We start from the raw sequence: 27,713 nt of genomic DNA on the forward strand, positions 1-27,713 counted from the left end.
GCATGTTCAAAGTCCACAGGTTTTATTGGATTATTTATTCATATAGAGGAGGGTCTGGTGTATTTAATATTTTTAACATTTAATACATTGATATATGCCGTAGTGAACATGTTAGGCATGTGATGCAACCTTTAAAACGTTTGATTATTTTGGCTGATGATTTCAGGAACTAACAGAGACAGAAACGCATACAGTAAAGAGACAAACCCACTGGGCGGAGCTTTCCCTGCGTCAATCCCACTTTATGAAAACAGGGCGGAGATTTTATGGACCAACAGCTGATTTGCCAACAGCCATAAATCAAGACGCGCAGCAGACTTTAAGGAAACAGGGCGGAGTCTTCAGTGCGCGCACTCAACATCCGCGTCCTTCCGTCTGTCAGAAGGTCAAGCGACTCCGTGTCAACATTAAATAATCCTCATCTATATTCTTATAATAATATATCTGTACCGGACGGACGCGTATCATCATGAGTTCGGCGCGTTTGGAGAAACTGAAAATGACGGGCACGGGCAAAGCCATGGCACTGCTCACCAGCGGAGGAGACGCGCAAGGTTTAACTGTTACTGTACACATTATAAACACACACATAAACATGCATGAAGATTTATATAGAGTCGAGCTCGTGTGCCATGTGTAAAATAATGAGTAACACTTAATTGTAGCATTAATACATTGCAGGAATACTGCAATGCGCATGTCAATAGAAACTCACCTGCATCTTCTTCATCATCATCATCATCATCTAATCTTTTTTGATTTGACCGTAAAACTAACCTTACTAAAACATCTTAATGTTTTTGTTTATATTCTGTTATTTATAAACTGTGTGTGGCTTTGCTGTTTACTAATAGTTTGAAAAAATATAACATTAAGATTATTGATCATGAAATTATGCAATTTTCTCAAAGTAGAAAAATTATATTTAGGTTAAATTTGATTGTATGTGTTGTTGTTTAGTGAGATATTCTTCATTAGGAAAAATGATCAGTTATAATATTTAATCATTGTTACTGTGAGATATCTGTACTAGTGATAGCAAAATATTGCACAGGCCGATATATCGGCTAATATTTGGATTTGTCCAACATCGGCAGATAAATCTTTTCAATCAGCCAGTAAATTTCTCCATTCCTTAAATGTGTTGTTTGTAATGATAAGGCACTCAATGTAAAGCCAAAGTCTGACAGATAGTAAAATAATCAATCATTATTCCCTTTTTAACATGATGTTATGTTGTGTTGTAGATCAACACACTTATTCAAATAGAACCGTGAGATCCACATTAATTATGTCTTATTATGTAAATTATTATGTAAATGTGTATCAAGTACTTTAAAAGGGTATATTTATAAACGCTGTGCATAACAAATGCTTATATAGTCTCTTATTTACTGTAATAACATTTGTGTTATATCGGCCACACAGCTTTCTTAATATCAGGATTGGCCATTGAAGAACCCATATCAGTCGACCGCTAATCTGTACTGTATTCTCTTTAAAATAAACGTTTCTTCAAAGCGATGCCATAGTTGAACCATTTATGTTTCCTCAATGAGCCATTAGAAGATTTTAGGTGTGCAATGATCAATTCATTTATATATGTGTTCATGTGATGTGTTATAACCTTTGACCTCTCTCAGGTATGAATGCAGCGGTCCGTGCCGTGACCCGGATGGGCATTTATGTCGGAGCAAAGGTCTATCTGGTTTATGAGGTATTTGGCCCATAATCCATTGAAGAAAATCATTTCTTGTTAATGTGATGATGTGAAGAGATTTATCTATTGAATGTGTTTCAGGGTTATCAAGGGCTTGTGGATGGAGGTGATAACATTAAACAGGCCAACTGGCAAAGCGTCACGAATATAATTCAACTGGTAAGTGAAGTTAACATGAAATCATATCTAATCTTACATCATTTAATCACTAAATAACTCAAAATACACACTGAAAAAAATGACTTTCTTACTTAGTATTTTTGTCTTGTTTTCAGTACAAATATCTAAAGATTTTTAAATCAAGATGCATTTTCTTGATGTGCAAAATGACATAAAAAAAGTAAATATATACAATTTAAGTGAATGTGTGCTTAAAAAAAGCAATAAAAAAATCTGCCAATGGGCTAAGAACATATTTCTTGAATTAAGTGTTTAAGAAAAAAGTTAAAGATTTTTTGCATGTTTTAAGCACAACTTCCCTTAAATTTAATTTTTTTTTTGTGTAAAAACTAGCCTTTTTTCTTATGTCATTTTGCACATCAAAACAATGCATCTTGATTTAAGAATTTTTAGATATTTGTACTGAAAACAAGACAAATATACTAAGTAAGAAAGTCATTTTTTTGCAGTGCACTTCTAAATGTAAAAGTTCAAAGGTGTTTTTTTCGTTACTCATTCCACAACAGAACTGAATGACAATTAAAGTTGTCTGTAAATATTTATATATGTAGTGATGTTTATAATTACTCTACACCTCTTTTCATTGACATACTGTACTGTATGAACATACAATAGAAACGACTGAGAATGATCTTCAGATGTTATGGAGTTTAGTCACATCATCATCATGTTGTCTAAATGTTGTCAGGTCTCTTTGAATACACTTTAGTTTTGTTGATGTTTTCTGCACATTTTAACTCATTTTTGCATCTTCTCTTGTGCCCTGTTGGTGCTGTTAAGCTGGTAAACTGGTAAGATGTCCTGTTGCATGTGCTGGAGTGCTTTGTATTAAAGATGTTTTCAGTCGGAGGGTTTATAGATACAGTATGGTGTATTAGTCTACAGTTCTGGTGCTCATAATGATTTTAGGCTGAATTGAATATTTGACACATTATATCTACACCTGCATTTGCTATACACTCACCTAAAGGATTATTAGGAACACCTGTTCAATTTCTCATTAATGCAATTATCTAATCAACCAATCACACGGCAGTTGCTTCAATGCATTTAGGTGTGTGGTCTTGGTCAAGACAATCTCCTGAACTCCAAACTGAATGTCAGAATGGGAAAGAATGATGATTTAAGCAATTTTGAGCATGGCATGGTTGTTGGTGCCAGACAGGCCGGTCTGAGTATTTCACAATCTGCTCAGTTACTGAGATTTTCACGCACAATCATTTCTAGGGTTTACAAAGAATGGTGTGAAAAAGGAAAATCATCCAGTATGCAGCAGTTCTGTGGGTGAAAATGCCTTGTTGATGCTAGAGATCAGAGGAGAATGGGCCGACTGATTCAAGCTGATAGAAGAGCAACTTTGACTGAAATAACCACTCGTTACAAACGAGGTATGCAGCAAAGCATTTGTGAAGCCACAACACGCACAACCTTGAGGTGGATGGGCTACAACAGCAGAAGACCCCACCGGGTACCACTCATCTCCACTACAAATACGAAAAAGAGGCAACAATTTGCACAAGCTCACCAAAATTGGACCGTTATAGACTGGAAAAATGTTGCCTGGTCTGATGAGTCTCGATTTCTGTTGAGACTGTTCTCTATTCTGTAGAGTCAGAATTTGGCGTAAACAGAATGAGAACATGGATCCATCATACCTTGTTACCACTGTGCAGGCTGCTGGTGGTGGTTTAATGGTGTGGGGGATGTTTTCTTGGCACACTTTAGGCCTCTTAGTGCCAATTGGGCATCATTTAAATGCCACGGCCTACCTGGCATTGTTTCTGATCATGTCCATCCCTTTATGACCACCATGTACCCATCCTCTGATAGCTACTTCCAGCAGGATAATGCACCATGTCACAAAGCTCGAATCATTTCAAATTGGTTTCTTGAACATGACAATGAGTTCACTGTACTAAAATGGCCCCCACAGTCACCAGATCTCAACCCAATAGAGCATCTTTGGGATGTGGTGGAACGGGAGCTTCATGCCCTGGATGTGCATCTCACAAATCTCCATCAACTGCAAGATGCTATCCTATCAATATGAGCCAACATTTCTGAAGAATGCTTTCAGCACCTTCTTGAATCAATGCCACGTAGAATTAAGGCAGTTCTGAAGGTGAAAGGGGTTCAAACACAGTATTAGTATGGTGTTCCTAATAATCCTTTAGGTGAGTGTATCTGCCCAAAAGAGATAAAATATTAATAACATGAAGATTTCTATGATGAGGTCTGTGTTTATTGTTTTGTAGATTAGAAAAAAAATAGTTTGAAATCTCTAAACCTATTATTTTTTCAGAAATTAACCACAAGTTACATGAGCTTTTTTTGCTCTCTTATGGTCATTTTTTTCCTTTTTGATAGCCGTGTTAGGATTTTTTTGTGTGTTTCAGAGAAAATAATAATAGCATACAGGTTTGGAGTCGAGTAAATAACGACAATATTACAGTAATTATAATCTCTGTTGTGCATAAAGAACCCTGGAGAACGACAGGATCTTGTGTGTTAATATATGTGTAAAGTGAATCACTTTTGCATTTAAATGTTTGTATTGTTAAGTGCTGAAGCTTCATGTTTAATGCTGTAGACCAATGCTTGAATCTGAATCATGCATCAGCTGCTCGCACCGGTGAATCTCTCTGATGCATGCATGCGCAGACTGTTTGCTTATGTTCAAGCATTACTATAAACTCGTCTATGTAAATAAACCTGTCTGCTGCACAGCGGTTTGTCATATGTTGGTGTATTTCTTTGTGTTTTGCTCAGGGTGGGACGGTGATCGGCAGCGCTCGCTGTAAAGCCTTCACCACACGCGAGGGACGTTTAGCTGGGGCCTTTAACCTGGTAAAGCGAGGCATCTCAAACCTGTGTGTTTGTGGAGGGGACGGCAGCCTGACGGGAGCAAACATCTTCCGCTCCGAGTGGAGAGGACTTCTGGAAGAGCTTGTGAAGAAAGGTATCAGAAATGTTATGCATCTCATTTATATTTTGATGAAGATCATAAACACACACACAGATGCATTACATCTGGCTGTGTTCGACAGGCCGCATCACTCAAGAAACTGCTGAACGTCACGATCATCTGAACATCGTGGGTCTGGTGGGCTCTATTGATAATGATTTCTGTGGGACGGACATGACCATCGGTGCTGACTCCGCCCTTAATCGCATCATTGAGATTGTTGACGCCATCACTACCACGGCAACGAGGTCAGCATCACGATGTCACCATTTCCTGTTCTCCACTATCTGTTGTTGTTTAAGGCAATGTTTACTAAAGACATCAGACATTTTCTGGTCAGGCTCAGATATTTCAACTAAATTTATTATAAAAGCAGATAAGATGATGAGCAGGATCTCGAACAGGAACTTCGTTTTATTTTATATCAATTGTGATTTTTATTTATCCTACTAAATTTAGTCATTTAATCAAACCTAATGAAATGTTGCAGAGAAATAAACTAATAGTAATACCATAGTAATAAAAAAGTGAAAGTAATGAAAGTGATGTAGAGTTCATTTAATCCATTGCTGAAATTTTCTAGCGCGTGTGCTGTCGTTTTAACCCCATATGATGTCTTTTCTTGGAAGAAATGTCTTTTGTTATTTAAATGGCTTTTATAAAAGACTAACAGGATTGAGGATTCCTAGGAAAACATGAAAAACGCCAGGAATGTTTCTGGACATGACATCATATAAACAACTTTAAATGACAAAAAAACTACTAGTAAAATGATTTATAATTCACCCCCAATTGTGTAATATTGTAATAAATACATTTGTGTGAATAGACAACTATGTCAAACATCAGTGGTATAATCTCTATAGACTGAATTCTTGCCTGAGCTTGTCCGTTTACTTTCAGACACAGAAGGAATGCACTTCAGTTATTTTTGGCATGTTGTAATCTGAGAGCTGCACGTAGGCCACATATCCTCTGTTAATGAAGTTTACACTAAATCCATATCAGATCGGTCATTTTACACCACATTGTGATGTTTCTCTGTTCTCAGCCACCAGCGCACATTTGTGCTCGAGGTTATGGGACGCCACTGTGGGTGAGTAAAAAAACCTTTTGGCTTCTCATTCACTATCTGTGAGAAAAAATACTGCACAAACTGCAGCAACTTATAAGAAGTTGATGAACCAGAGTTACAGATTTTACAAAATACCACGCATTTTAAGCAAGTGCCCTGAAATCACTCCTGAAACCCTAGCAACCCCCCAAACAATTTAGCAACAACCTAGCTGCTGCTCCTTACACCCTAGCAACTAGGTCTGGTCGATTATGGGCAAAATCATTATCATGGTTATTTAGAGAGAACATGCATTTATTTAACCTTTTTATTAAATGCGCTTTTCCATTGCATAGTAAATCAATGAAAAAAAAAGTTTGGTTTGGGTCGGGTCAGCTCACTTTTGGGGCTTTTCCACTGGGTGCAGTACGTAGTACCTGATACTTTTTTTAGTACCACCTCGGTTGGGGTTTCAAACGACCCGAGTTGATACCAAAACATGACGCGAAAATACTGTAGATCACTGATTGGTCTCCGAGAATCGTCAATACAAGCGTCATCGCTATAATGTAAAAGATTAGCTTTACCTTCATGCTAGCTTGGACTGTCTCAAGTAAACATGTTGTCATCTGTGCTCTGCTATAAGTTCAATTAAATTTTATATATATAGAGCTTTTCACAATTGTTAATTGTTTCAAAGCAGCTTTACATGAGTAGATGTAGGGGAAAACACAGAATAATCCATAGATAATATAAGAAGAAGAATACAGCGGCTAAGAATAAACCGTAAAAGCGAGCTTAGGAATAATGTAACTTATACAGTAAAGTGCTACCGTAAGTTAAGCCAATGTTGGCTTACTCTCCCAGGGATGAAAAAAAAACCCTAGGAGAAAAACCCTGTGGGAAAACTCCTAGGAGGAGAAAAACCCTTGAGAGAGATACATATATATTTATATATATATATAAACACGATAGGGATAGGAAACGGGTAAGCGTATTAAACTGGTTCAGCCGGTGGTCATTGGTCAGGCATCGGCTGGGCATCCCGTTGAAGGACAGCCAGTAGATCAGTGGGGTGATGACTTTCACAGCAGCAGCAGGAACTGGATCTGTTTGTCTCATTGTCCTTGGGGTCAAGGACGAGACGATGTAATGCAAGTGTCATTCAGTATTGTGGTTTAAATCAGCTCGGTTCCAGACAGGCTAACTATTGCGGCATAAGTATATTACCCAGATGAGTTATGTGAATGCTTTGTTATGGACAAACTAGTTCCATCCACAGTTTTTTTCCCAGTTTGTGGCGGCACATTCGCAACGCGCACGTCCGCATATATGTGTAAATGCAACTCAAATGAGGCTCAGCGGAGCACGTCGACTGACGCCACCGGTGTTCGTACAGAAACTGTCATGTGAGTTAGTGATAAACACGATGTGCAAAATCTATCTGTGGTGGCCAATTTTAATTCTGTGGCGGACTGAGAAATAATGTTTAATGAATATGGGGATTTATTACAACGATGCTCTCACTTATATGATGTCACAGCTGTAGGCAGCGCAAACGACACGCCTTTAATCCCTCCCATTTCAAAGTGTTACTAAACTCAATGGAAAAGCCAACCAAGCCAAAGTGAGGTGAGTTGACCCAACCTGTCCCAAACCAAACCGTGGGGTACTATGCAATGGAAAAGCGCAATAAGTGTTGCAATAGGCTACACGTGTCAAAGCAGTGGTGCCTCTAAAGTGCCTTACAAAAACATCGGTCCAGCAGCAAGCGATTCATATTTAAATTGCACAATAATTTATGCAATAATTGATCTTGTTTTTGTGATTGTTTGAATCAAAAATTGAAATTAAAAACAATTAATTGCACAGCCCTACTAGCAACCACCCAGACAGGGTGCTCCTGACACCCTGGCAACCGCCTTGTACACCTTAGCAACCACCTAGCAACTGCTTCTGACAGCCTAGCAACTGCCTTGAACACTTAGCAACTAATCCTGACATCCTAGCAACCACTATGAACACCATAGGAACCACCCTGTACACCTTAGCAACGCCTGCGTCTGACATCTAGCAACTGCCCTGAACACATCCTAGCAACCACCTACCTAGCAACCATTCATGACATCTTAATAACCACACACACATGTTTTTTGTGTAGATATCTGGCTTTGGTTTCAGCCCTGGCGTCTGGAGCTGATTGGCTGTTTATTCCAGAAGCTCCTCCTGAAGACGGATGGGAGGAGCGCATGTGTGCTCGACTGGGAGAGGTGAGGAGAAAACATCACTTCATCACTAAAGATTTCTGGAAATAAGTTTTTAATGGATGTGTTTGTTCAGAGTCGCAGTAAAGGATCCAGACTCAACATCGTCATCATTGCTGAAGGAGCCATCAACAAAAGCGGTGAACCCATCACATCCAACTACGTCAAAGATGTGAGTCAACATCATCAGTTTGATCATTTATTATAGCATCTCCAAAATAACCCTATACCCCCTGCTGTTTTCATGTGTGTACCTTAAATTGGCAGATTTGTTAATCACTTAAATTGGATATTTTTGTTCTAAAAACTAGACTTATTTTCTTGGGTCTTTTGCTCAATAAGAAAAAGCATCTTTCTTGAAAATAATTTTTTGCAGTGCAGCTCCTTACTCCCACTGTATGCTGCAAAAAATGATTTTCAAGAAATAAAATTCTTAGTATTTTTGTCTTGTTTTCAGCAAAAATATCTTGATGAGCAAAATGACCCAAGAAAATATGTCTAATTTTTGGACCAAAAATGATCAAATTTAAATGATTTTGTGCATAAAACAAGCAAAAAAATCTGCCAATGGGGTAGGCAAAAAATCTATTTTTCTAAACACTAAATTCAAGAAAAATTCAAGAAAAATTTGCTTACTCCATTGGCAGATTTTTTTGCTTGTTTTATGCACAAAATCACTTAAATATTATATTTTTGGTTTATAAACTTATTTTCTCGGGTCGTTTTGCTCATCAAGAAAAAGCATTTTTAAAAAGAATTTTTAGATAATTTTACTGAAAACAAGACAAAAATATTAAGATCATTTTTTGCAGTGCAGACAGTGAGTGCTTTTGGTTAAAAATAGATGTGATTCCTGTCTGAGATAATAGTATATTTAGCTTCATTACTGCTACAACGTGCTAACAAACACATTTAGAAAAGCTTTTGGGTGAAATAAACCAGTCAGTCAGTGGCTGTGGGCAGAGCTTTGTTAGTGTGACATCACATTAACAAGAAAATCAAAACAGCATGTTTAATGAGACTGCTTTGGGTTAATGAGGATTAAAGAAGAAGTAGAGGGTGGATTTTTTTTTCATTGTAGGGTGGTTGTGTTCACACAATGCCAACACACATTTACTTTGTAAAATTTGATTTTAAAAGTTGACTTTAAACTGCTGTCATCTGTTGTAGTTGGTTGTGGAGCGGTTGGGTTATGACACACGAGTGACGGTTCTGGGTCACGTTCAGAGAGGTGGAACCCCTTCAGCCTTTGACAGGGTTCTGGTAAATACATCATTTATTTTAAACCCTCACAACAGTTTTTGTGATTACAGTTTTGCACTTTATGACTTTGATCTGTTATAATATTATAATATAACGTGTCTATGTTTTACTGTTAGACATGTTTGGGTTTTGGGATTTTTTTATTGAATACTTTGTTGTATAGAGCAGTAACTTGGGTGTCGAGGCTGTGGTGGCCCTGTTGGAGGCGGATCCTAACACACCCGCCTGTGTGATCGGTCTGTCGGGTAACCAGGCTGTACGGTTGCCGCTTATTGAGGCAGTGGAGATGGTAAGTGTTAAATAGACATACAGTAAAATTAATGTTTCTTCAGCTGGGAATTAAAGCCTGTGTTTGTTTCAGTAGAGCTACAGAAAAAAACTCAACTTTAGGTCTGATAATATCTGTGGCAAAATAAATAATACAATAAAGATTTGATAAATGTTTAGCACACACAGATCTCAACACTAAACTGTGGTGACAAACATCATTTCTAAACATTACAAAACAAGTAAAGTGACAACAAAAAACATCAATGTCTTACATTATAAAATTGATATTGATGTTCATGTTTTTGCCATTGCAATTTGTAACACAAAAATGTGTTGTTTTCAAATGTCTGTGTATAACAACGCAACTGGACACTTTTTATTTTCAACAACATACAATTTATATGTATGCCAGGTAGAAATAAAGCCTTTTTTATATTCTTTTAAAATATATATATTTTTGTAATATATATTAAATTTAAACATCAAATCAATGACATGACTGAATGATTTAAATTGAACACAGCTCATACCTTGGAAACGTTTGAAACCTTGACTCTTTAAAAGCCTAAAACCGGTAACAGGCCATTACAGCGTTCTACAGTAATACATCCGTAAATACTCAGGAAAGCACTGTAATCCAGAGACGGTTATAATGTGACATCACTTATTTCCTGTATTCATAACCCTATTTCAACACAAGTAGTATTTCATTGTGTGCTTTTTACATTCTCACGTGTTAAGGGCGTTCACATTATAAAGATAACTATGATGTTAACTATAACAGTAACTATATTAGCATCCACACCACCGGATGATAACGATAACTTTATGCTCATTCGCTTTCGCTTATGAGGCGCAATACTCAAGCAGATCATTTACCTTCAATGGAATTAACTAATATGCCATATTTTCTTTAATAAAGAAGTTTGTAATTGTTCACATGTCATTAAATGTATAAATATGCTGTTCATGTTGCATTTATAGCTGCTATAACCAGCAGATGTCCTCTATTAGGGCCAGAGAGTGGGACCCTGGAGTTTCATGCCTTAGACCGGCCCACTTTAGTTCATGACTGACAGAGCGCAACGCGTCATAACCTGAAAACAATCCATCCGTCTCCATTGACTTTGTATTGCGAGAGGCTGCCTCCTTGTCATTTCTGGCTAATAACAAAAAACAGAATGATGCATAAAAACTGCTGTGTGACAAGGTGTACAGCTAACAAGCCAAAAAACCCAGAAATAAGTTTTAATAAGCAATTCCACCCCAAAAAACGAGTGTTTAAAGACACAAAACTTATTAAAACTATTATTAGAACTACGCTCACTGAAGGGAAACGTAACTGAATCACTTTTGTCTCCCTACAGGCTGGGTTTTACGGCTCGGTAGCTTATAAAAACTTATTTCTGGGGTTTTTTGGCTTGTTAGCTGTATCACACAGCAGCTTTCAGGCATTATTATTTTTGTTATAAGCCGGAAATGACAACAAGGGAGCCTCACGCAATACAAAGTGAATGGAGACGGTTGCATTGTTTTCCCCCCGGTGGGCGTGGTTTTCAGATTAGAATAAATGCGCTTTGTCTCTATATTAAAACAATATTATTAAATCTTTAGTATAGCCCAGTGCACTGTTCTGCGTTTGTGTTTTCCCCATATTCATTTTTTTTTTTAAATGGTGGGTCTTGAGATTACGTGTTGGGTTGAAAAAGTTGGAAACCCCTGATACGCAAGCAAGATTTAGCAATTATGCAGGGGAAACAGATGAAAAATAAAAACCCTTATCTTCATTTTTTAGTACTTCGATCATGTATATTGCTAAATAACGTAAGGTAGATCAACCTTCTGTCAAAAAAAGAACAAATATGGACATTCAACATTTGTTTTACTTGAGTAAACATTATATTCATATGAAGCTTAATTTTTACTAATAAACTTCTGAGTTTTGCATCAGATTGATTTTTTGTTGTACTCTTGCAATAGACAATAAATAATGACTATTTATAGACGATTCATTGTTACATCTATGAATTTGATAAAAAAAAATATGATTTATAGTCCCTTTGAAAAGCAGAAGAAAACCAATCGTCCTGTGTTTACATTTTTAACCCCGCAAATTAAGCAAATGGGGCTGGATAAGTGCTGGCAGCCTAGGTTCAGCAACCTTTAACCTGGTGGCATGACAACACCGGCCCACCAGGAATTCTCCTGGTCCTCCCTATGTCCAATCCAGACCTGTCCTCTACATTCACATTCCTCTACATTTGTTGTACATTTATCGTTATAGTTGTGTTGTGAACTCCGCTATAAAATGATTTTTAAAACTATATTTTTTATTGTTACCGTTTTAATGTGAACGGCCCTTTACACTTGATGTTCTTTTGTGTAAACATAAATGTGTATGTTTCTCTTCGTTCTTGTCTAAAATAATTTCTGATATGATTGAATTTGATGTTCTGTCCTGAAGACTAAAGAGGTGCAGAGAGCCATGAATGACAAGCGTTTTGAAGAAGCGATACAGCTGCGAGGAAGGTGAGAGATGTTTCTGAACTACAGTCTGTTATTATTGTCATGAAATGTGTCTGGGAATCTGGACACGGCCTGTAAATGTTGATGTTTTTGAGAGATAAAGTGATTTAATGACTACTGCTGCTCTTCACAGGAGCTTTGAGAACAACTGGAACATTTATAAACTGCTGGCCTATCAGAAGCCTGCTCAGACCAAGGTCATACATCAACTTAAACAAATCTCACACACATTAAATCAAAATAATTAATTGCAATTGATGCAAATAATTATAACTGCATATTACTCTTAAATGATTCACTGTTTGTTTTGGTCAGCAATTGATCATCTGTATTGTGGTCATCACAGAGCGGATACTCCATGGCCATTCTGAATGTGGGCGCACCTGCGGCGGGGATGAACGCAGCCGTGCGCTCCGCTGTCAGGGTCGGCTTGGCCACAGGACATCGGGTTTTTATTGTTAATGATGGATTTGAGGGTCTGGCTAACGGAGCGGTAAATAATCATTTTTATTATTATATTAAAGTCTGTGTAAAGTCATTTTAGACAATTGTTTCCAAACATTATAAATGTTACAAAGACTGTGTAGTACTGTGAAACTGCTTAACGGTGTGTTCGGGATTATTTGGGCGGGGCTAAAACGGTGGCTCGATGATGCATTGGAGCCACCGCTTATGGCCCCGCCCCTAACACAATCACGAGCATCCATTCACGTTGTAGCCATATTTGAAGGTTGAGAGAGATGGCAGCCTGCCTATCCTGTCTATTTTTGATAACTTATTTAGGTTTTTTATTCATTCAATTTTGGCTGACATTTTTCTGTGGTGTAACAAACTGCAAACACATTTAATATCAGACTTTAATCATTTACATAAATATGACAGATGTCAAGAACAGGTGATGTGTATTCACTGGTGTAGTGCAGGGTATATGGAGTATACCCACTTCTTTATTTGATGGCATGGGGTATGGGGGCATACATTAAGAGTATACCCATTTCTCCAGGCATCACTACAGCACTGTGTGTATTGATTCTGTCTATATGTTAATGTGTCTCAGCATTTATAGGTATGAATAATAACTATGTCATGCTGTTTTAGATAGAGAAAGTGTTATGGCATCAGGTGGCTGGTTGGACTGGGCAGGGTGGATCTCTACTGGGAACCAAACGGTTTGTCACTTAAAAAAAAGTACTGTTGCATTAACATCTTTCACATGAATAAAATGACATCTTTATGTTATTGTACCCTTAATATTTTCCAGAACACTTCCAAACAGCTGTATGGATAAACTTGTGGAAAACCTCAAAAACTATAATATCCGGTCCCTGCTGATCATTGGTGGTTTCGAGGTACTGAAAACTTTCATATTAACTTTACTATATCAAATATGAGAGTGACCAGAGTTTTAAAGTCTTTAGATTGATCATTGAACTGGGGTTTTTCCAGTGTGAAACGCATGTGACAACTTGCCCCAAACTGACATGTGTGCTATTGTTGGCTAAATCTCAGGGTTAGCTCAAAGCACGTCAGCTAAAGTATCAAAAGACACGTTATTGTCTCCTTTTTTCTGTGCAAAATAATTTTTTTTTCATACCTAACAAAGTTGTACTGTATAAAATATAAAGTGCACATTTGTAACTTTTTAAGCCAAAAAATCAGAAAATTGTGCTAACGTCAGATGAGAGCGATCTTGACCAAATGTGAAAACAAAGTTGAAGTCGTCACAAAAAGTGGCTATTTGATTTTTGAGATAGTGCCTCTAGTGTTGGAGTTATGAACAGTGTGACAACTTACCCCGCTCTCCCTTACAGTAAAGCCTTTTCATGCCAAAAACACTGGTACCAAAAATCAAATGTTTACTGTATTTATATTGTATTTATTCCAATGTTTAATTTATGATGAATATATTTATGACATCTGGCTGTTCTTTAATGTTTTGTCCAGGCATACGAGGGAGTATTACAGCTGGTTGAAGCCAGAGGTCGATATGATGAATTATGTATTCCTATGTGCATCATCCCTGCCACCATCAGCAATAACGTACCCGGCACTGACTTCAGTATCGGTGCAGATACCGCGGTAAATGCCGCCATGGGGGTAAGTTAAGGATATTTGCTTTGCATTACTCTTAACATATACTGTGCTTATATTCTCATTTAGATTTACCTGTCTTCACATATGTATTTTATCAAACTGATATGTAGGTTATGTCAAATTTGATCTACAGTTTTTCCTGTAGCTCAGTGGTAGGGCAGTGCATTAGCAGCGCAGATGGTCGTGGGTTTGATCCCAGGGAAGACACATACTGGTTAAATGTAAACCTTGTAATGCACTGTATGTCACTTTGGATAAAAGTATCTGCCAAATGCATAAATGTAAAATATCATTGCTCAGATCAAATCTCACTTTATTCATTCCATAAGCCAGTGCTTCCCAATCCTGGTCCTCAAGCCCCCCTCCCAGAATGTTTTAGATGTCTCCTTATTCAACACACCTGATTTAACTCATCAGCTTGTTAGGGAGACATGTTCACCATTTTGAAGGAGGCTGATAAGTTAAATCAGGTGTTTTAAATAAGGAGACATCTAAAACTCTCTGGCAGGGGGGCCTTGAGGACCTGGGGCCGGATTCACAAAACATTCTTAAGAAGAAAAATCTTCTTAACTGCCATTTTTATCTTAAATTCAAGCTTAAGAAAAAAGTTAAGAATATTTTGTATTCTCAAAAAAGCTTCTTAAGAAAGTTCTTATTTTTTTCCTTAAGTATGTTCTTAAGAAAAAACTTAAGAAGAATTCCAATTCTCGAAAAATAAACTGTCTTAAATAACATCTTAAAGTTAGGATAACCTTACAGTAGTCTTAAATCTCAAAATGTAAGATGTTTTATAAGTTAATGTGATTGTTTTAAATGTGACATGTTGTATTTTGTAGTCTGAAATGGCAATTTTATCAGTTTACTTCACATAGATTAGTTTAAAGAGGAATTCAACACTCATATAATGAAGTTTAATAGCTTACTCAGTAATATGTCATACAACACAAATAAGTATTAGTGATAATATTAGCAAACATGTAACTTCCTCCGTAATAGCCTATTCATTATGAAATTACTTAACAGCTTAAAGTCGCTCTAAGCGGGAGGCGGACCGGTAATCGCTCCGTCATGTGAGTCGAGGGCTCCGAAACTGCGGGCACGCTTGATCCTCCGCGTCCGTCTCTTGACGCGTGAGCGCGGGTCGCGGGAGACGAAAGCCTTGGGCACGGAGAGTGAAGCACGCACACTCAGAGCGGTCGGCCCGCATGACGGACCGATTGGGACATTATGGATTTATATTTACGCACCGCACCGCCTTAATACTAGCTGACCTCTGTTACAACAGCGAACGTATCACGTTAATGATCGAAGGTAGTCAAAAGATTAATGGATAAATGTATTGTTACCTCATTAATTCATTTAAAGCTTGTCATTTTATCCTTAAGACACAAATTTAAGATATTCTTAAGAAAAAAATTGAGAACTTCTTAAGAAATGTTTGAGAATTGCACTTAGGAACATTCTTACGCACTTCTTATAATTTATCTTAAGAACTTTCTTATTTTTTGTCTTAAGAATGTTTTCGTGAATCCGGCCCCAGGTTTGGGAAACACTGCCATAAGCTATACGTATAAATCAATAAACTGCAGTTATATTAGTCAGTTATTGACATAATTGTATTTCTCTTTCATTAAGAGCTGTGATAAGATCAAGCAGTCGGCCTCAGGGACCAAGAGAAGAGTCTTTGTGGTGGAGACAATGGGGGGTTACTGTGGTTACCTGGCAACCTACACTGGCATCGCTGTTGGTGCAGATGCGGCTTATATTTTTGAGGATCAATTTAACATCCATGACCTAAAGGTGAGTAAATAAACGGAGATTTAACCCCCACAGACTTAATAAACACCCATAAAATGAAACTTTAATTTATACATTTTAATAAAATGGTGATGTTTCTTGATGTAAGAACATGACGAATGTTTTTAATTTAATAACACATTTATATGAGACAGCATCCTAAAGATCTCGCTTCACAGATCTCTCAATGCGTGTTCATGTCAATGTTTTTGTTTTTAGACCAATGTGGAGCATTTGACCGAGAAGATGAAGAAAGACATTCAGAGAGGTCTGGTGTTGAGGTACGGTAAAAAAAAATGGGCAATATTGAACACAATTCATATCTCAGTAATCTTGTGATGAGTGATGATGATATGTATGAGAAATATCTTGAATTTTCTACAAGGTGAAATAAATGTTTACATACTGTATCCTGATATATTAGCAAAATTCAATGTACTACCTAGTCCTAGTAAAAAAAAACCCATGTGAGGTGACATCACATTTACTGTGAGTCTTCTGTAAATTATGATGTGTGTATTTATTATATGGAGAACACAAAGCAAAACACACAACACCTAAAGTCTGTTAGGAAGTGTTTTACTGTGGTACATGTGAACTCTTTGTCTCTTTACAGGAATGAGAAGTGTCATGAGCAGTACACCACAGATTTCATTCACAGGCTTTACTCCGCTGAGGGCAAAGGTGTTTTTGACTGTAGGGTTAATGTTCTGGGACACCTGCAACAGGTACATATAACCTCATCTGTATGGTTCATCACTTAACTTTAGCGTTAAAGGAAAGTTCACCCAAAAATAAAAATAAAAACACCATGATTTACTCCCCCTCAAGCCATCCTCGATGTATATGATTAACTTTTTTTCAGACAAACACAATCAGAGTTATATTAGAAAATATCCTGCCGGTTCCAAGAGTTCATCAATATGTTATGTCTTGCCCTACATCATACCCTGGAAACACAACACACTCTCTTGAACACGCGCTGAATGATACCAGAAACTAGTTATTTTAGTTTTTAATGTTTAAATATTGATATATTTCTCATGAAATTGCATCAGTTTGTCCGAAATGTGATAAAAACATTGCTTAAAAAAACACAATTGCATTATCAAATGATTAAGGATAAGAATAAATTGTTCAAATTAATTTGTGATTTAAGTTTATTTGAAATACAATGAATACAACATTTAAATAATAATAATTTTTTATTATAATGTATGTTTTGTCTCTTGTGTTTAATAGGGTGGAGTACCAACACCTTTTGACAGGAATTATGGCACTAAACTGGGAGTGAGATCCGTTCAATGGTTAACAGAGAAGATGACCAAAGCTTATAGACAAGGTACTGAAACATTTACAAACACATCATCAAAAACCTCGTTGAAATTTGGCTGTTTTCATCATGTTGTTGTTGCTGCTGCCATTTTATTTTAAAGTAATATATGGAGATCGAATTCACTGTGATTGAGTGTTTTAGAGATTAGAATAAAGAATAAACGGCAGTGAATGATACTTTGTGTTTGGATAGGTCGTGTGTTTTGTAATGCTCCAGACAGCGCCTGTGTGGTCGGACTTTACAGGAAAGTTTTGACTTTCAGTCCTGTGACTGAACTGAAAGATCAGACGGATTTTGAGTGAGTAAAACCATCTGTGAAAAACACTACACAAACTACAGAACATACTTAGGGTCCAAAATTCTGGGAATTTTCAAGACTGGAAACTTTCCATGGGAATTAAAGAGAATATATGGGAATTAACGGGAATATATGGGAATTAATGGGAATATATGGGAATTAATAAGAATATATGGGAATTGATGGGAATTAATAGAAATAAACTGGGAATTTGAAAAAAATTGCCTATAACAGGGAACTTAAATGTAATTACAAAAAATCTTGCAGCATACTTTTAACATGCACAGATGTCCATCTTTGCATGCAATCATGTAAATTACATACTTTCGTTTAAAACTTAATTCTGCTGTGTGTAAGCTAGTGTGCAACAACTTTATACCATTATAAAGACAAATACACTGACTGAGAAAACATTTAGGTGTGATCATTAAAAAAGTACCAAAAACCCATCCCCCCCAAAAAACACCCAAAAGTTTGGAAACATGAAAAAAAGAAGTCTCTTATGCTCATCAAGTCTGTATTTATGTGATGTCCAAAGCTTTGACTAGTAGTATATTACCCACACAGCAGTCGACTCCGGGCCAGATGCGCATGGGAGCTGCTGACTTCTGCGCAGATCCGGCCCCGAGTCGTCTGCTGTCTGCGTAGAATCAGGTATAATGATAGTAAACACAAACCTAAATTTTTTTGAACTACTATTTAATGTGTTTGCAGACACAGAATGCCAAAGGTCCAGTGGTGGATAAATCTACGACTGATGCTGAAGATGTTGGCAAAATATCAGACATCCTTCAATGAGTATGTGGCCGGAGAGATGAATCACGTGACACGTCGCTCTCTCAGTATAGATACTGGCTTTTAAATACACATCACCAACTAATTCAAAGTCACATCACTGCCAATCTAACATATATCAGGTTTAACCGCTCGATTCTTTACTAAAGGAGTAAAACATTGCTCCATATTTGTGCCTAAACTTGAGCATGATGTGACCGCTTTACTGATGCATACTACTAGAGTATAGTATTAAGAGTTTATTTCTGTATTGTGTCCAGCGTCGAGCATCAGATTCAGTTGCTTTGAAAATTTCACTGTAGACAACCTAAGTTTTTATGGTTTAACACAATGTTGCTCACATTCAGTATAGAACAGGAGTCACCAACCTTTTTGTGGACATTCTGGAGGGCTACTTTTTTGATATAGTCTACTCAAAACTTTTTGGTTTTACTTTTTGATGTTTTATCATCATTTAAAATGTTAACATACATAAAATAAACCAAGCCAGTATAAAAAATTGAGGCTATTAATGTGCTTTGGCGGGCAACCTGGTGCCCATGGGCACCAAGTTGGGACCACTGGTTTAGACACACTGTTGTTGCTGGTATTACACTAAAGATATTTTATTCTTCACAGATATTTAAACTACTGAAAAGATTTAGTTAACCACAAAATGAACTACTCGGTCTTTATTATCTTTATCTTTCATGAGAGAATCAGGTTTGACGTTCATCATTGAGAGATAAACCTGCTGCTTTCATTGTTAAATGTTTGTGTTGTTATTGTGCACTTCAGATCATTGACTGTAATATTGTGTCTGTGATTAATTTAAATCAAGAGTTTAATGTTAGTGTTTTATCTCCAGTATTAATACGTCAATGGCCATTTTCATATCGTACTGTGAGATATAAAATATAAAATTGTTGTTTTGTTGCCTTAATACTGTAAACATTATTCACAGCTGTTTATATTTTAGAAATGGTATTTCTGTTTACAAATCTCTAATAAAAGTATAGATGTTAAATGAATGTAATGATAGAGCTGAATGTCAATAAAAAAGTATTTGGTGTTATTTACTGTACAATAAATATACAGTACATATAATAAAACATATAATAAAAGGTATATTTAAACAAACGTGTTTTTGAAAGCTTTCTGTATTAGCAGTACTAGATATACAAACATTTAATAACCAAATGTTGCTCTTTAGTTATCTCTGTAACACTGTAAATAAGTTATTATTTAAGTTATTATAACCTATGTAAGTAAGTTATTATAAATGATTCCTGACACAAACAAACTCTACCAACAAACTACCAGAATCATTAACACACACACATTAAGTCTAACAGATAAATCAAATGATTTCTAACGAAGAGAGATTTATAGTTACGTGGTTATAATTTTCCAAAGCTGAATGTGAATGGAAATGAATCATCAGGTCCTGTAGTCGGCTGTGTTGAGGAGCTCTGCTGTGGGTTATCACTGCTGAATGAAAATGAAAACTCTTCCTGTCGACTCTCGCCTTCATCGAACAAGAAACCTTACATTTAAACACACAGTATTACATTTCGTTACAATATCATTTATTTACGTTTATATTATATTTATTTATTCCTTTGATTCTGTTATGTGGACAGGAGTGCCGCAGGGATGACTATTTTTTTGTGCTGGGCAAAGATTAATCAAATCACATTTGTAACATAATATACAGGTGTGTTCTGTGTGTAATTATTATGTATATATAAATACACAAACATTCATGTAAGTATTTAGGAAACATTTACATGTGTATATATATTTATATTTGTATATATTCTATTATATAATTTTTTATCATTTATATAAATAAAAAAATTCCGAAAAGTATACATGTATGTGTGTGTGTTTAAATATACATAATAATTACGCACACACAAATATTATGCAAAAATTAAGTTTATTTTGTATGAGATTAATCACGATTAATCTTTGCCCAGCACTACTATTTTTGTAGTTCAAACCCAGAAGTAAGCGAGATGCTGGTTACCACACCATCCATTTTTCCCATAGACTTGGATTATCACAAAAAACAAGCTTTCTATGTTTAACAAGTTTATGACACACACGTTTTGTTCAACAGATCATCTTCACAGATTAATTTAAAAATGCGTTTACTAGAAATGAAAAGCTAAGTTTAGGCTACAAGTGAACTACACAACGGTCTCCCGACATCACCAAGCTTCGGACAGCTCTTTCAAACTTGATTAAACACAATTGCGCCTGATGCAGCACACCAAAACATTACATCTACCACCGGTTACTGCATTGCGCAACTCTGAACCTCCTGCCGGCTGCTGCGTGGTGCAGCATTTTGTATTCAGCATCCTTTTTCACTAATTTGAAAATGTTTTTAAAAATGTGCTGTTAGTGCCAAGGGAGCATGTTTTAATAAAACCTGAGATTCTTACCTTTAAAATGCATTTTATTTCATGTTTCTAAGTGCTACAGAGGCTTAGATATTACGTTTTTTGTAGACGTTGACAATTCTTAGTTTTTTTTGAAAACCCTCAGGAGTTAAGGGTATTTATCCTAGAATAACATAGGTTTTTATAGACGTTTTTAGCAGGCGTTTTAGGAATAAATGGGTTAAAAACATGTTCTTGATAAGGAAATACTCTGTGGATGAATCGTTGTTAGGAATTGTGCCCATGTTGCATTGTTTTTGAGACCTTTATTTATGATATACAGGGTCATGGAATGTCTGAAATATTATGGTATTTCAAATGATCCATTCCAGACATTGGAAGTCAGGAATCTGTTTTATCCAAATCATGGATCAAATGGAACATCAGGGATTTTTGTTTGTTGCTTTAAATGTAGTTTTTTAATTTATCAAAATTTAATCTGCTTGTTAAGTTGTAATATACCGTTTCCGGGTCCAAGCCTCCGCTGTTTTCTAGTGAGACTACAATCTAAACAGCTGTTTATTTGCACTGTTTATTCATTTAACACATTTAAGCTACACCCTTAGAATGAATGTGTTAAAATCAACACATCAGTGTTGATTCTGGGACAACACACTAAATGCGTTGTCCCAGAATCCACCAATCTCTGTGTTATTATTGAAACAACACATTTTGTGTTAGTTTTAACACAACTTGTGTTATATTTTAACACAAAAATGACACATAATGTGTTAAAAGCTTAATGCATAAAGATTAACACATCCTTTCTGAGTGTACATTTTTATAAACTCACAGTGTACAGTACATTATCCAGGCTCACGCCATCCTAGACAAAGGTCATGGAAATTTAGCTTTTTAGTCAGCGTGAAAGGTCAGGGAATTTGACATTTGACTTGGGAACCATGCATGTAGCAACTTGTTAGCAACCGCCCTTTTAAAGACATGTTAAAGCTTTGAAAAGTTACAAGTGAGGGTATTACTGCTGTGTTTTATTTCATAGAATATTGTTAACTCAATATCTTATTTAAGTTGTTCAACTAAAACCCCATTGACTTCGGGACGATGGGTTTGGCCAACAAAAATACCTTGTGGAACTTAATTTACTTATAAACTTTACCTGAGAACTTTGGTCCAGATCCTGGTGACTTCTGTTACCAGAAACGACACATTCAGATATCAAACACTTAAATCCCATCATTTAGCTGCCATTAACCAAAATGATCTTCACACATACCTTGTCGCTGAAGTAGGAGCTTGTAAATATAAATGGTGAGGCCTACAAAACAAAGCAAAATAAAACGACTGATCCGTCTATGATATTATTTCATCAAATATTCTCTAGTGTTTGAGGTTGACCTCTTCTGTTGAGCCCATGCCAAAATCACAGCCCAGTCTTGGAGTGTTCGGAGCAGAAATCGCAGAGAAAACAAAAGCAGGTGATTTGGATTCGGAGATGTCGGGTTGTTCAGGTGAGCAGTAGGGACTGTTACTGTTAACAGATTTAATAGTGATTAGTTTCAGGTTGAGGTTTTAAGGAGCTGCTCTGGTAGGTTAAAGTCAACATGAAATTAAAAATTTAAATATGGCAACATTTTAAATGTTATATAGATTGTGATTGTGAATGTTGTTCAATGATTGATTTTAATCTAGGATTCATGGCTTCATGTAAGTGCAAATTTATAGATGTAAAGGGTTTATACTTTAAGGAGAAGGTTGGGGTTGTCAGCACAGCTTTCATTCTGGCTGGTGAAGGTGGTGGACAGATGACTCCCTCACTAGCTGTTTCCTCCAGATCGCCCACTTTACTCTTCCCTACATCATCTTCATCATTCTCTGCTAATGTCTCCACACATGAACTCTTCATATTCTCCTCCTGCAGAAAATCATTAACACTGATATCATAAAAGAACGTGATGAAAAATAAAACCTATGTGGTCTGGTTGTTTTACCTGCTCATTTCCCTTCTCTGATTGTTTCTGATCGCCTTCTTGATTGATTTGATCTAAAATGAAATAATAAAATTGTAATACTAAAGTAACTCTCTGGAATACTGACATTCGGAAATCCTGATTATTTATTACCTCCTACGTTGTCTGACTTTGGCCATGAGGCGTAGTTAAACATCTCAGTGTCGGATTCACTCATGTCTTCTTGATCTTTCTCTTCAGAAAATTCTTCGACAATCATTCCACGATCATCTGCTTCTTCTGCAGGCCTCTAAAAGTTTACAATTTCAAAGTGACATTTACTGTGTATTGTATTTTTTGACATTTGACAGAATGTAGATTTGAGATAGTTTTACATCTCCACCCTAGTAACCCTAGGGTTTTTATGAATAACAGGCATTTCCAGTTCTGTGAAGCTTCATACAGAGTTATAATATGAATATAAATTCTGTCTGACTACTGTAACTTCTAGATGATATAAACTCTAACCCCAACGCAAAGGTCATAGGTTTGATGACAAAAAAATATAAACTGTATGCACTGTATGTTGATTTGGATAAAAAAAGAACATGTCTGTCATGCAAAGTACATGTAAATGATTTCACCTAAAGGCTAAATAGTGAAGTGGATAAGAGCAGAATTACCTGCATTTCAGGGTCTTGGTGACAATCCAGTTTCCCCAATGACTCATTATTGTCAGCTTGTAAGGTTTCAGATTCTGGACACTTACTATTGCTGTGGTTACTTCAGAAAAAAACTGTAATAAGGAGAATGTGAGTAATCTCTGGTAAACGAAGCCTAATGTCATGATAAAATACCTGTCAGCACCATCAGCAATAGAGACAATAGGGTCATTCACACCTACAAAACAGGGAAAAACACTGTCAGAAAAAATGTTCAAAACATGGTCCAGTATTATTAGTACATAATGGTACCAAAGAGTATTAGTATCTCAAAGGTACATTTTGGTACCAAATGTATACCTTAAATGCTAGATATTAGGACCTTTTAAAAGGCCACTGCCCCAGTGACAGCTTGGACCACACAGCAAAAAAATGACTTTCTTACTTAGTATTTTTCAACATGACCTAAGAAATTTAAGTGAATTTGTGCTTGAAACAAGCAAACAAATCTGGGGTAAAAAAAATCTTGAAATAAGTTTACTTTTTCTTAGACACTTAATTCAAGACAAGAAAAAAATCCACAAATTCACTTAAATTTTATATCTTTGGTCTAAAACTAGACTTATTTCTTAGGTCATTTATCTCATCAAGAAAATGAATCTTAATTCAAGTAAATTTTAATATTTGTACTGAAAACAAGACAAAAATACTAAGTAAGAAAATAATGTTTTTGCAGTGCATTTTTTATGAATGTATGTGCACAAATGCTTAAATAGATCAAACTTGACAGATGTAGTTACTACCGCCACTGTATTGAAAATCTTCAACACCACTATAACACCACGTTTGGAAAAATGTGAGATAAATAATGTGAGAATATGGATTTGATTAGTCTTTAAACAGTTTAGATGGAGATAGCAGGATAGTTTGGTGATCAGATTACCGAGTGCAGCTGTCAGCTCTCTCTCTTTCTCCACTATTTGGCTCTCAGTTTCTCTGATTCTCTTCTCGATCTTTTCATTCTCTGCTTGAATCTGAAGTAGTTTCTGAGCCTCTGGGTTTAGACAGTATCTGTCCTTATACTGCTGAAACACATCCCTGTAGCTCTCCATTCTCTCCTGGAATATTTTCCTTTAGTGTTGAATGTCAAATGTATTGATAAAAAGAAATTAGAGATATGGTGAATAACTGTAACTGTGTCTTCAAGTTGTCTTTAAATTGGACTCACATGTCTTGATTATAGCTGTCCTGTCTTTTTTCCAGCTCAGATTCCAGTGTCTTTTCATACTGAAGCATGAGATTTCCTGTTTGCTGGAGACTGATACATAGAATGAAATATAATGATATCAAAACGCTTACATTTCAATGTTTTATGTAAGGAATAATGTATAGGCAGCAGGTTGTTATGGCCGAAATAAGCCCCGATAGTTTGATCAAGTTGTTATTGAGAAATCTTGTATCATACTGTTGGGGCTTATTTCTGCCATAACAACCTGATCAAGCTTTCAAGGCTTATTTTTGCGATAACAACCTGCTGAGTGTACATTATCCCATTTATTACACGGCCATTTACCTCATAAATAAGGAACAAAAGGAACCAAAAATTTTTTTTGATTTGAAATATTCGCTCATTTTTAACGAATGCAGACCTTCCGCGAGGAAAACTCAAAGAAAAGACGTTAAAATGTCACAAACTATTTGTAAATACAATGTCATACATGTAAAATGCTTGCGTTTTATCAGACACTCGCATAATCAGAGTTTACTGTTAAAAGAGTGTCTTGTGTGAACGTGAGCGTCTCTTTTATCATAAACGGATGACGCGTGTGCAGCAGGCACTTATTTTGAGATATATCTCAAATACCTTATACTGGGGTGGCAGTGGTTCATGTAGGTTGACTAATAACCGGAAGGTCTGACCAAGTGTCGTGTCGAGGTGTCCTTAAGCAAGATACCTAACCCCAGCTGCTCCCGATGAGCTGTATGGCGCATTGGGCTGACACCGCCGTCGTTGTATAAATGAGTGAATAGGTCTATGAAAGTCCTATATAAATGCAGTCTATTTACCATTTTGGAAAAACACGTGATGCACATGGTTCACATGATGCAACAAAACCATATTTTGAAAACAAGAGCAACACACATGACACTCCCAACACATATATTTTGAATTCGGATAAGCAGTCACGAGCCGCCACTGTGTAATATTAAACTGTACCTGTCAAAATGAATGGCAGCCATGAGTTATTAGTTTCAGGCGGTTGTTATCTGGGAATAACATTCCATGTTGTGACTGGCCAATCAGAATCAAGCATTTTATAGTGCAATGTAATAAATGTTGGTTTGTGTTATATGTTGTGTTAAGCCTCATGCTTTGACTTACTTTTTCATGTTTTCTTTGATGAACTTCACAGTGTCCTGTTTCTGATTAATTTCTTCATCGAGTTTTTTGATGGTCTTCTGGGTTGTGTTAATATAATCTTTCTTCTCCTGAATGCTGGACTCCAAAACTAAACACACACCAGATAAACAACAAACAGGTTGATTCATTCACTCATGCTGGCTGTATTCTCATCCGAAGTGTGACCCACTTAAGAGTAATTTTCTAAAATGTCATGGCCAACAGGTGGGCCCAACAGGTGTTGTTACATGTTTATTATTACATATCCTATAAAACTGAAATTAGCTTGATAAACTATATATTTTTGGAAAGCTCTAAGAATGTAGTTTTTATGTTTCAAGGCCATTTGAGGGTAGAAATTATATAGAGACAGTCATTTTTAAAAAAGTCACTGACCCCATAGGAATACATATGAATGATTAAATATTTATAAATACACTAATATCCTATAAACCTGAAATAATCTTGACAAACTTATATTGCTGGAAAGCTCTAAGGTCATATTTCAAGGCAATTTGATGATAGAAGTTGTATAGTAACAGTCATTTTGTTAAATGTCACTGAGGAATACATATTAATTATTATATATTAATAATTCTAATATCCTTTAAAATTAATCTATAAATCTTCAAAAATTTTGACAGTTTTATTTAATGTAGTTTTCTTATTTCAAAACCTATTTTGCATGAATAATAATGCAGTGACAGCCATTTCTTTTTATTTATTAATTTGTGATTATGCAGCTAACCGTTGACACCTAGTGGCCGTTGATGGTTTAACCACAAAAAGTGTGACAGATACCTCATTTTTGGGTGATTTTAACTTGAAATTTGGACCAGAACTAGTTGAGACTTGTGGTTTTATATTTGTAGGAGTAAATATTTTCATTTTTGTTTTTTTTTAAATACACATTTAAGTTGCTATAACTATTTTTTTTAACATAAAGGGTTAAGTGATAGCAACGACAAGGTGTTGGGTTCAGTCCTCATGACATTGTCCAAGTCCTAAAAACAACAGATAAATCAGTGCCCAGTTACAACAAACCATTAGTTGAGCAAGTTAAGAGAGCCCTTAGGTTTGTTTAAAATAAGTTGTATCACTAAATTGAGAACAGAAGCGTGGTGCTGATTTACTTTGTATTTGGTGTTTGATGTCATCCTTCCTCTGAGCAAGTTCTTGCGTCTCTATACCTGATGTGAAATTATACATAAAGAGTAAAACAAACATTTAAAATCAATAATAAATGTACACGCATCTTAGGTAAGTTACCTAACTGAAGCAGCAGGTTGTCAAGTTGGTTTATGGTCTGCTCCTCCATTCAAACACTTGACATAAACACGAACTGTACTTAAAACACCACAAAGGCGTGTCTAAAAATTTGTTAACTAAACCTTGCAATGTTGTATTTTATCGTGTTTAACGCGTTTTTTAACGCTGAGTACAAGTGCGACCGTTACTGCGGAAAGCAAGCGCGTGCACACACACTGAGGTAAAATCGGTGACGCGCTGCGGCACTGCGTATGACTAAAACTAAGAAACTTTTTTATTATTATTATTAATTACTTAAAAACTTTACACATCAAGGCATATGATAACAACAATGAATAGCATAAGTATCGATCAGTACAAACTCAACATTGAACAAATTATAAGAAACTGTTTCAATTAAATCTTGAGTTTATTGCTTGGTTTCTCAATAAATCACCAATTTATGGTGTAATCCCGTGAAACCAGTGACATTAGACTTTTCAT

At 36.1% G+C, this 27,713-nt stretch overlaps 2 protein-coding genes across 2 annotated transcripts; one reads left to right on the forward strand and one right to left on the reverse strand.

Annotated features, from left to right (window-relative positions):
- Positions 1-297: 297 nt before the first annotated feature.
- On the forward strand, positions 298-19,201 carry pfkla (phosphofructokinase, liver a). Its single transcript, XM_065252362.2, has 22 exons — positions 298-554; positions 1,644-1,717; positions 1,802-1,879; positions 4,670-4,859; positions 4,948-5,113; positions 5,917-5,961; positions 8,081-8,189; positions 8,260-8,355; positions 9,354-9,446; positions 9,610-9,735; positions 12,181-12,245; positions 12,376-12,439; positions 12,589-12,735; positions 13,341-13,411; positions 13,504-13,591; positions 14,187-14,339; positions 15,972-16,136; positions 16,353-16,414; positions 16,750-16,861; positions 17,376-17,475; positions 17,662-17,767; positions 18,482-19,201. The coding sequence occupies exons 1-22, from the start codon at positions 470-472 to the stop codon at positions 18,627-18,629; spliced, it is 2,343 nt and encodes a 780-aa protein (XP_065108434.1). The 5' UTR covers positions 298-469; the 3' UTR covers positions 18,630-19,201.
- Positions 19,202-19,452: 251 nt separating this feature from the next.
- On the reverse strand, positions 19,453-27,347 carry LOC135733608 (uncharacterized). The gene is made up of 14 exons (XM_073812013.1): positions 27,231-27,347; positions 27,095-27,151; positions 25,944-26,070; positions 24,789-24,878; positions 24,504-24,691; positions 23,756-23,798; positions 23,582-23,681; positions 23,073-23,208; positions 22,941-22,993; positions 22,692-22,864; positions 22,348-22,480; positions 22,220-22,267; positions 22,109-22,136; positions 19,453-20,087 (listed from the first exon to the last, which is right to left on the reverse strand). The coding sequence occupies exons 1-14, from the start codon at positions 27,277-27,279 to the stop codon at positions 19,942-19,944; spliced, it is 1,371 nt and encodes a 456-aa protein (XP_073668114.1). The 5' UTR covers positions 27,280-27,347; the 3' UTR covers positions 19,453-19,941.
- Positions 27,348-27,713: the final 366 nt, after the last annotated feature.

Source organism: Paramisgurnus dabryanus, chromosome 15 (genome assembly GCF_030506205.2).
Source record: "Paramisgurnus dabryanus chromosome 15, PD_genome_1.1, whole genome shotgun sequence".
Lineage (NCBI taxonomy): Eukaryota > Metazoa > Chordata > Actinopteri > Cypriniformes > Cobitidae > Paramisgurnus > Paramisgurnus dabryanus.

Coding starts and splice junctions, on each gene's coding strand:
- pfkla (XM_065252362.2), top strand. CDS start 470: ATGAGTTCGGCGCGTTTGGAGAAACTGAAAATGACGGGCACGGGCAAA. Junction 4,860..4,947: donor GGAAGAGCTTGTGAAGAAAG/GTATCAGAAATG, acceptor TGTGTTCGACAG/GCCGCATCACTCAAGAAACT. Junction 17,476..17,661: donor GACCAAAGCTTATAGACAAG/GTACTGAAACAT, acceptor GTGTTTGGATAG/GTCGTGTGTTTTGTAATGCT.
- LOC135733608 (XM_073812013.1), bottom strand. CDS start 27,279: ATGGAGGAGCAGACCATAAACCAACTTGACAACCTGCTGCTTCAGTTA. Junction 26,071..27,094: donor CATCAAACACCAAATACAAA/GTAAATCAGCAC, acceptor GTGTGTGTTTAG/TTTTGGAGTCCAGCATTCAG. Junction 23,209..23,581: donor ACCAAGACCCTGAAATGCAG/GTAATTCTGCTC, acceptor GTAAACTTTTAG/AGGCCTGCAGAAGAAGCAGA.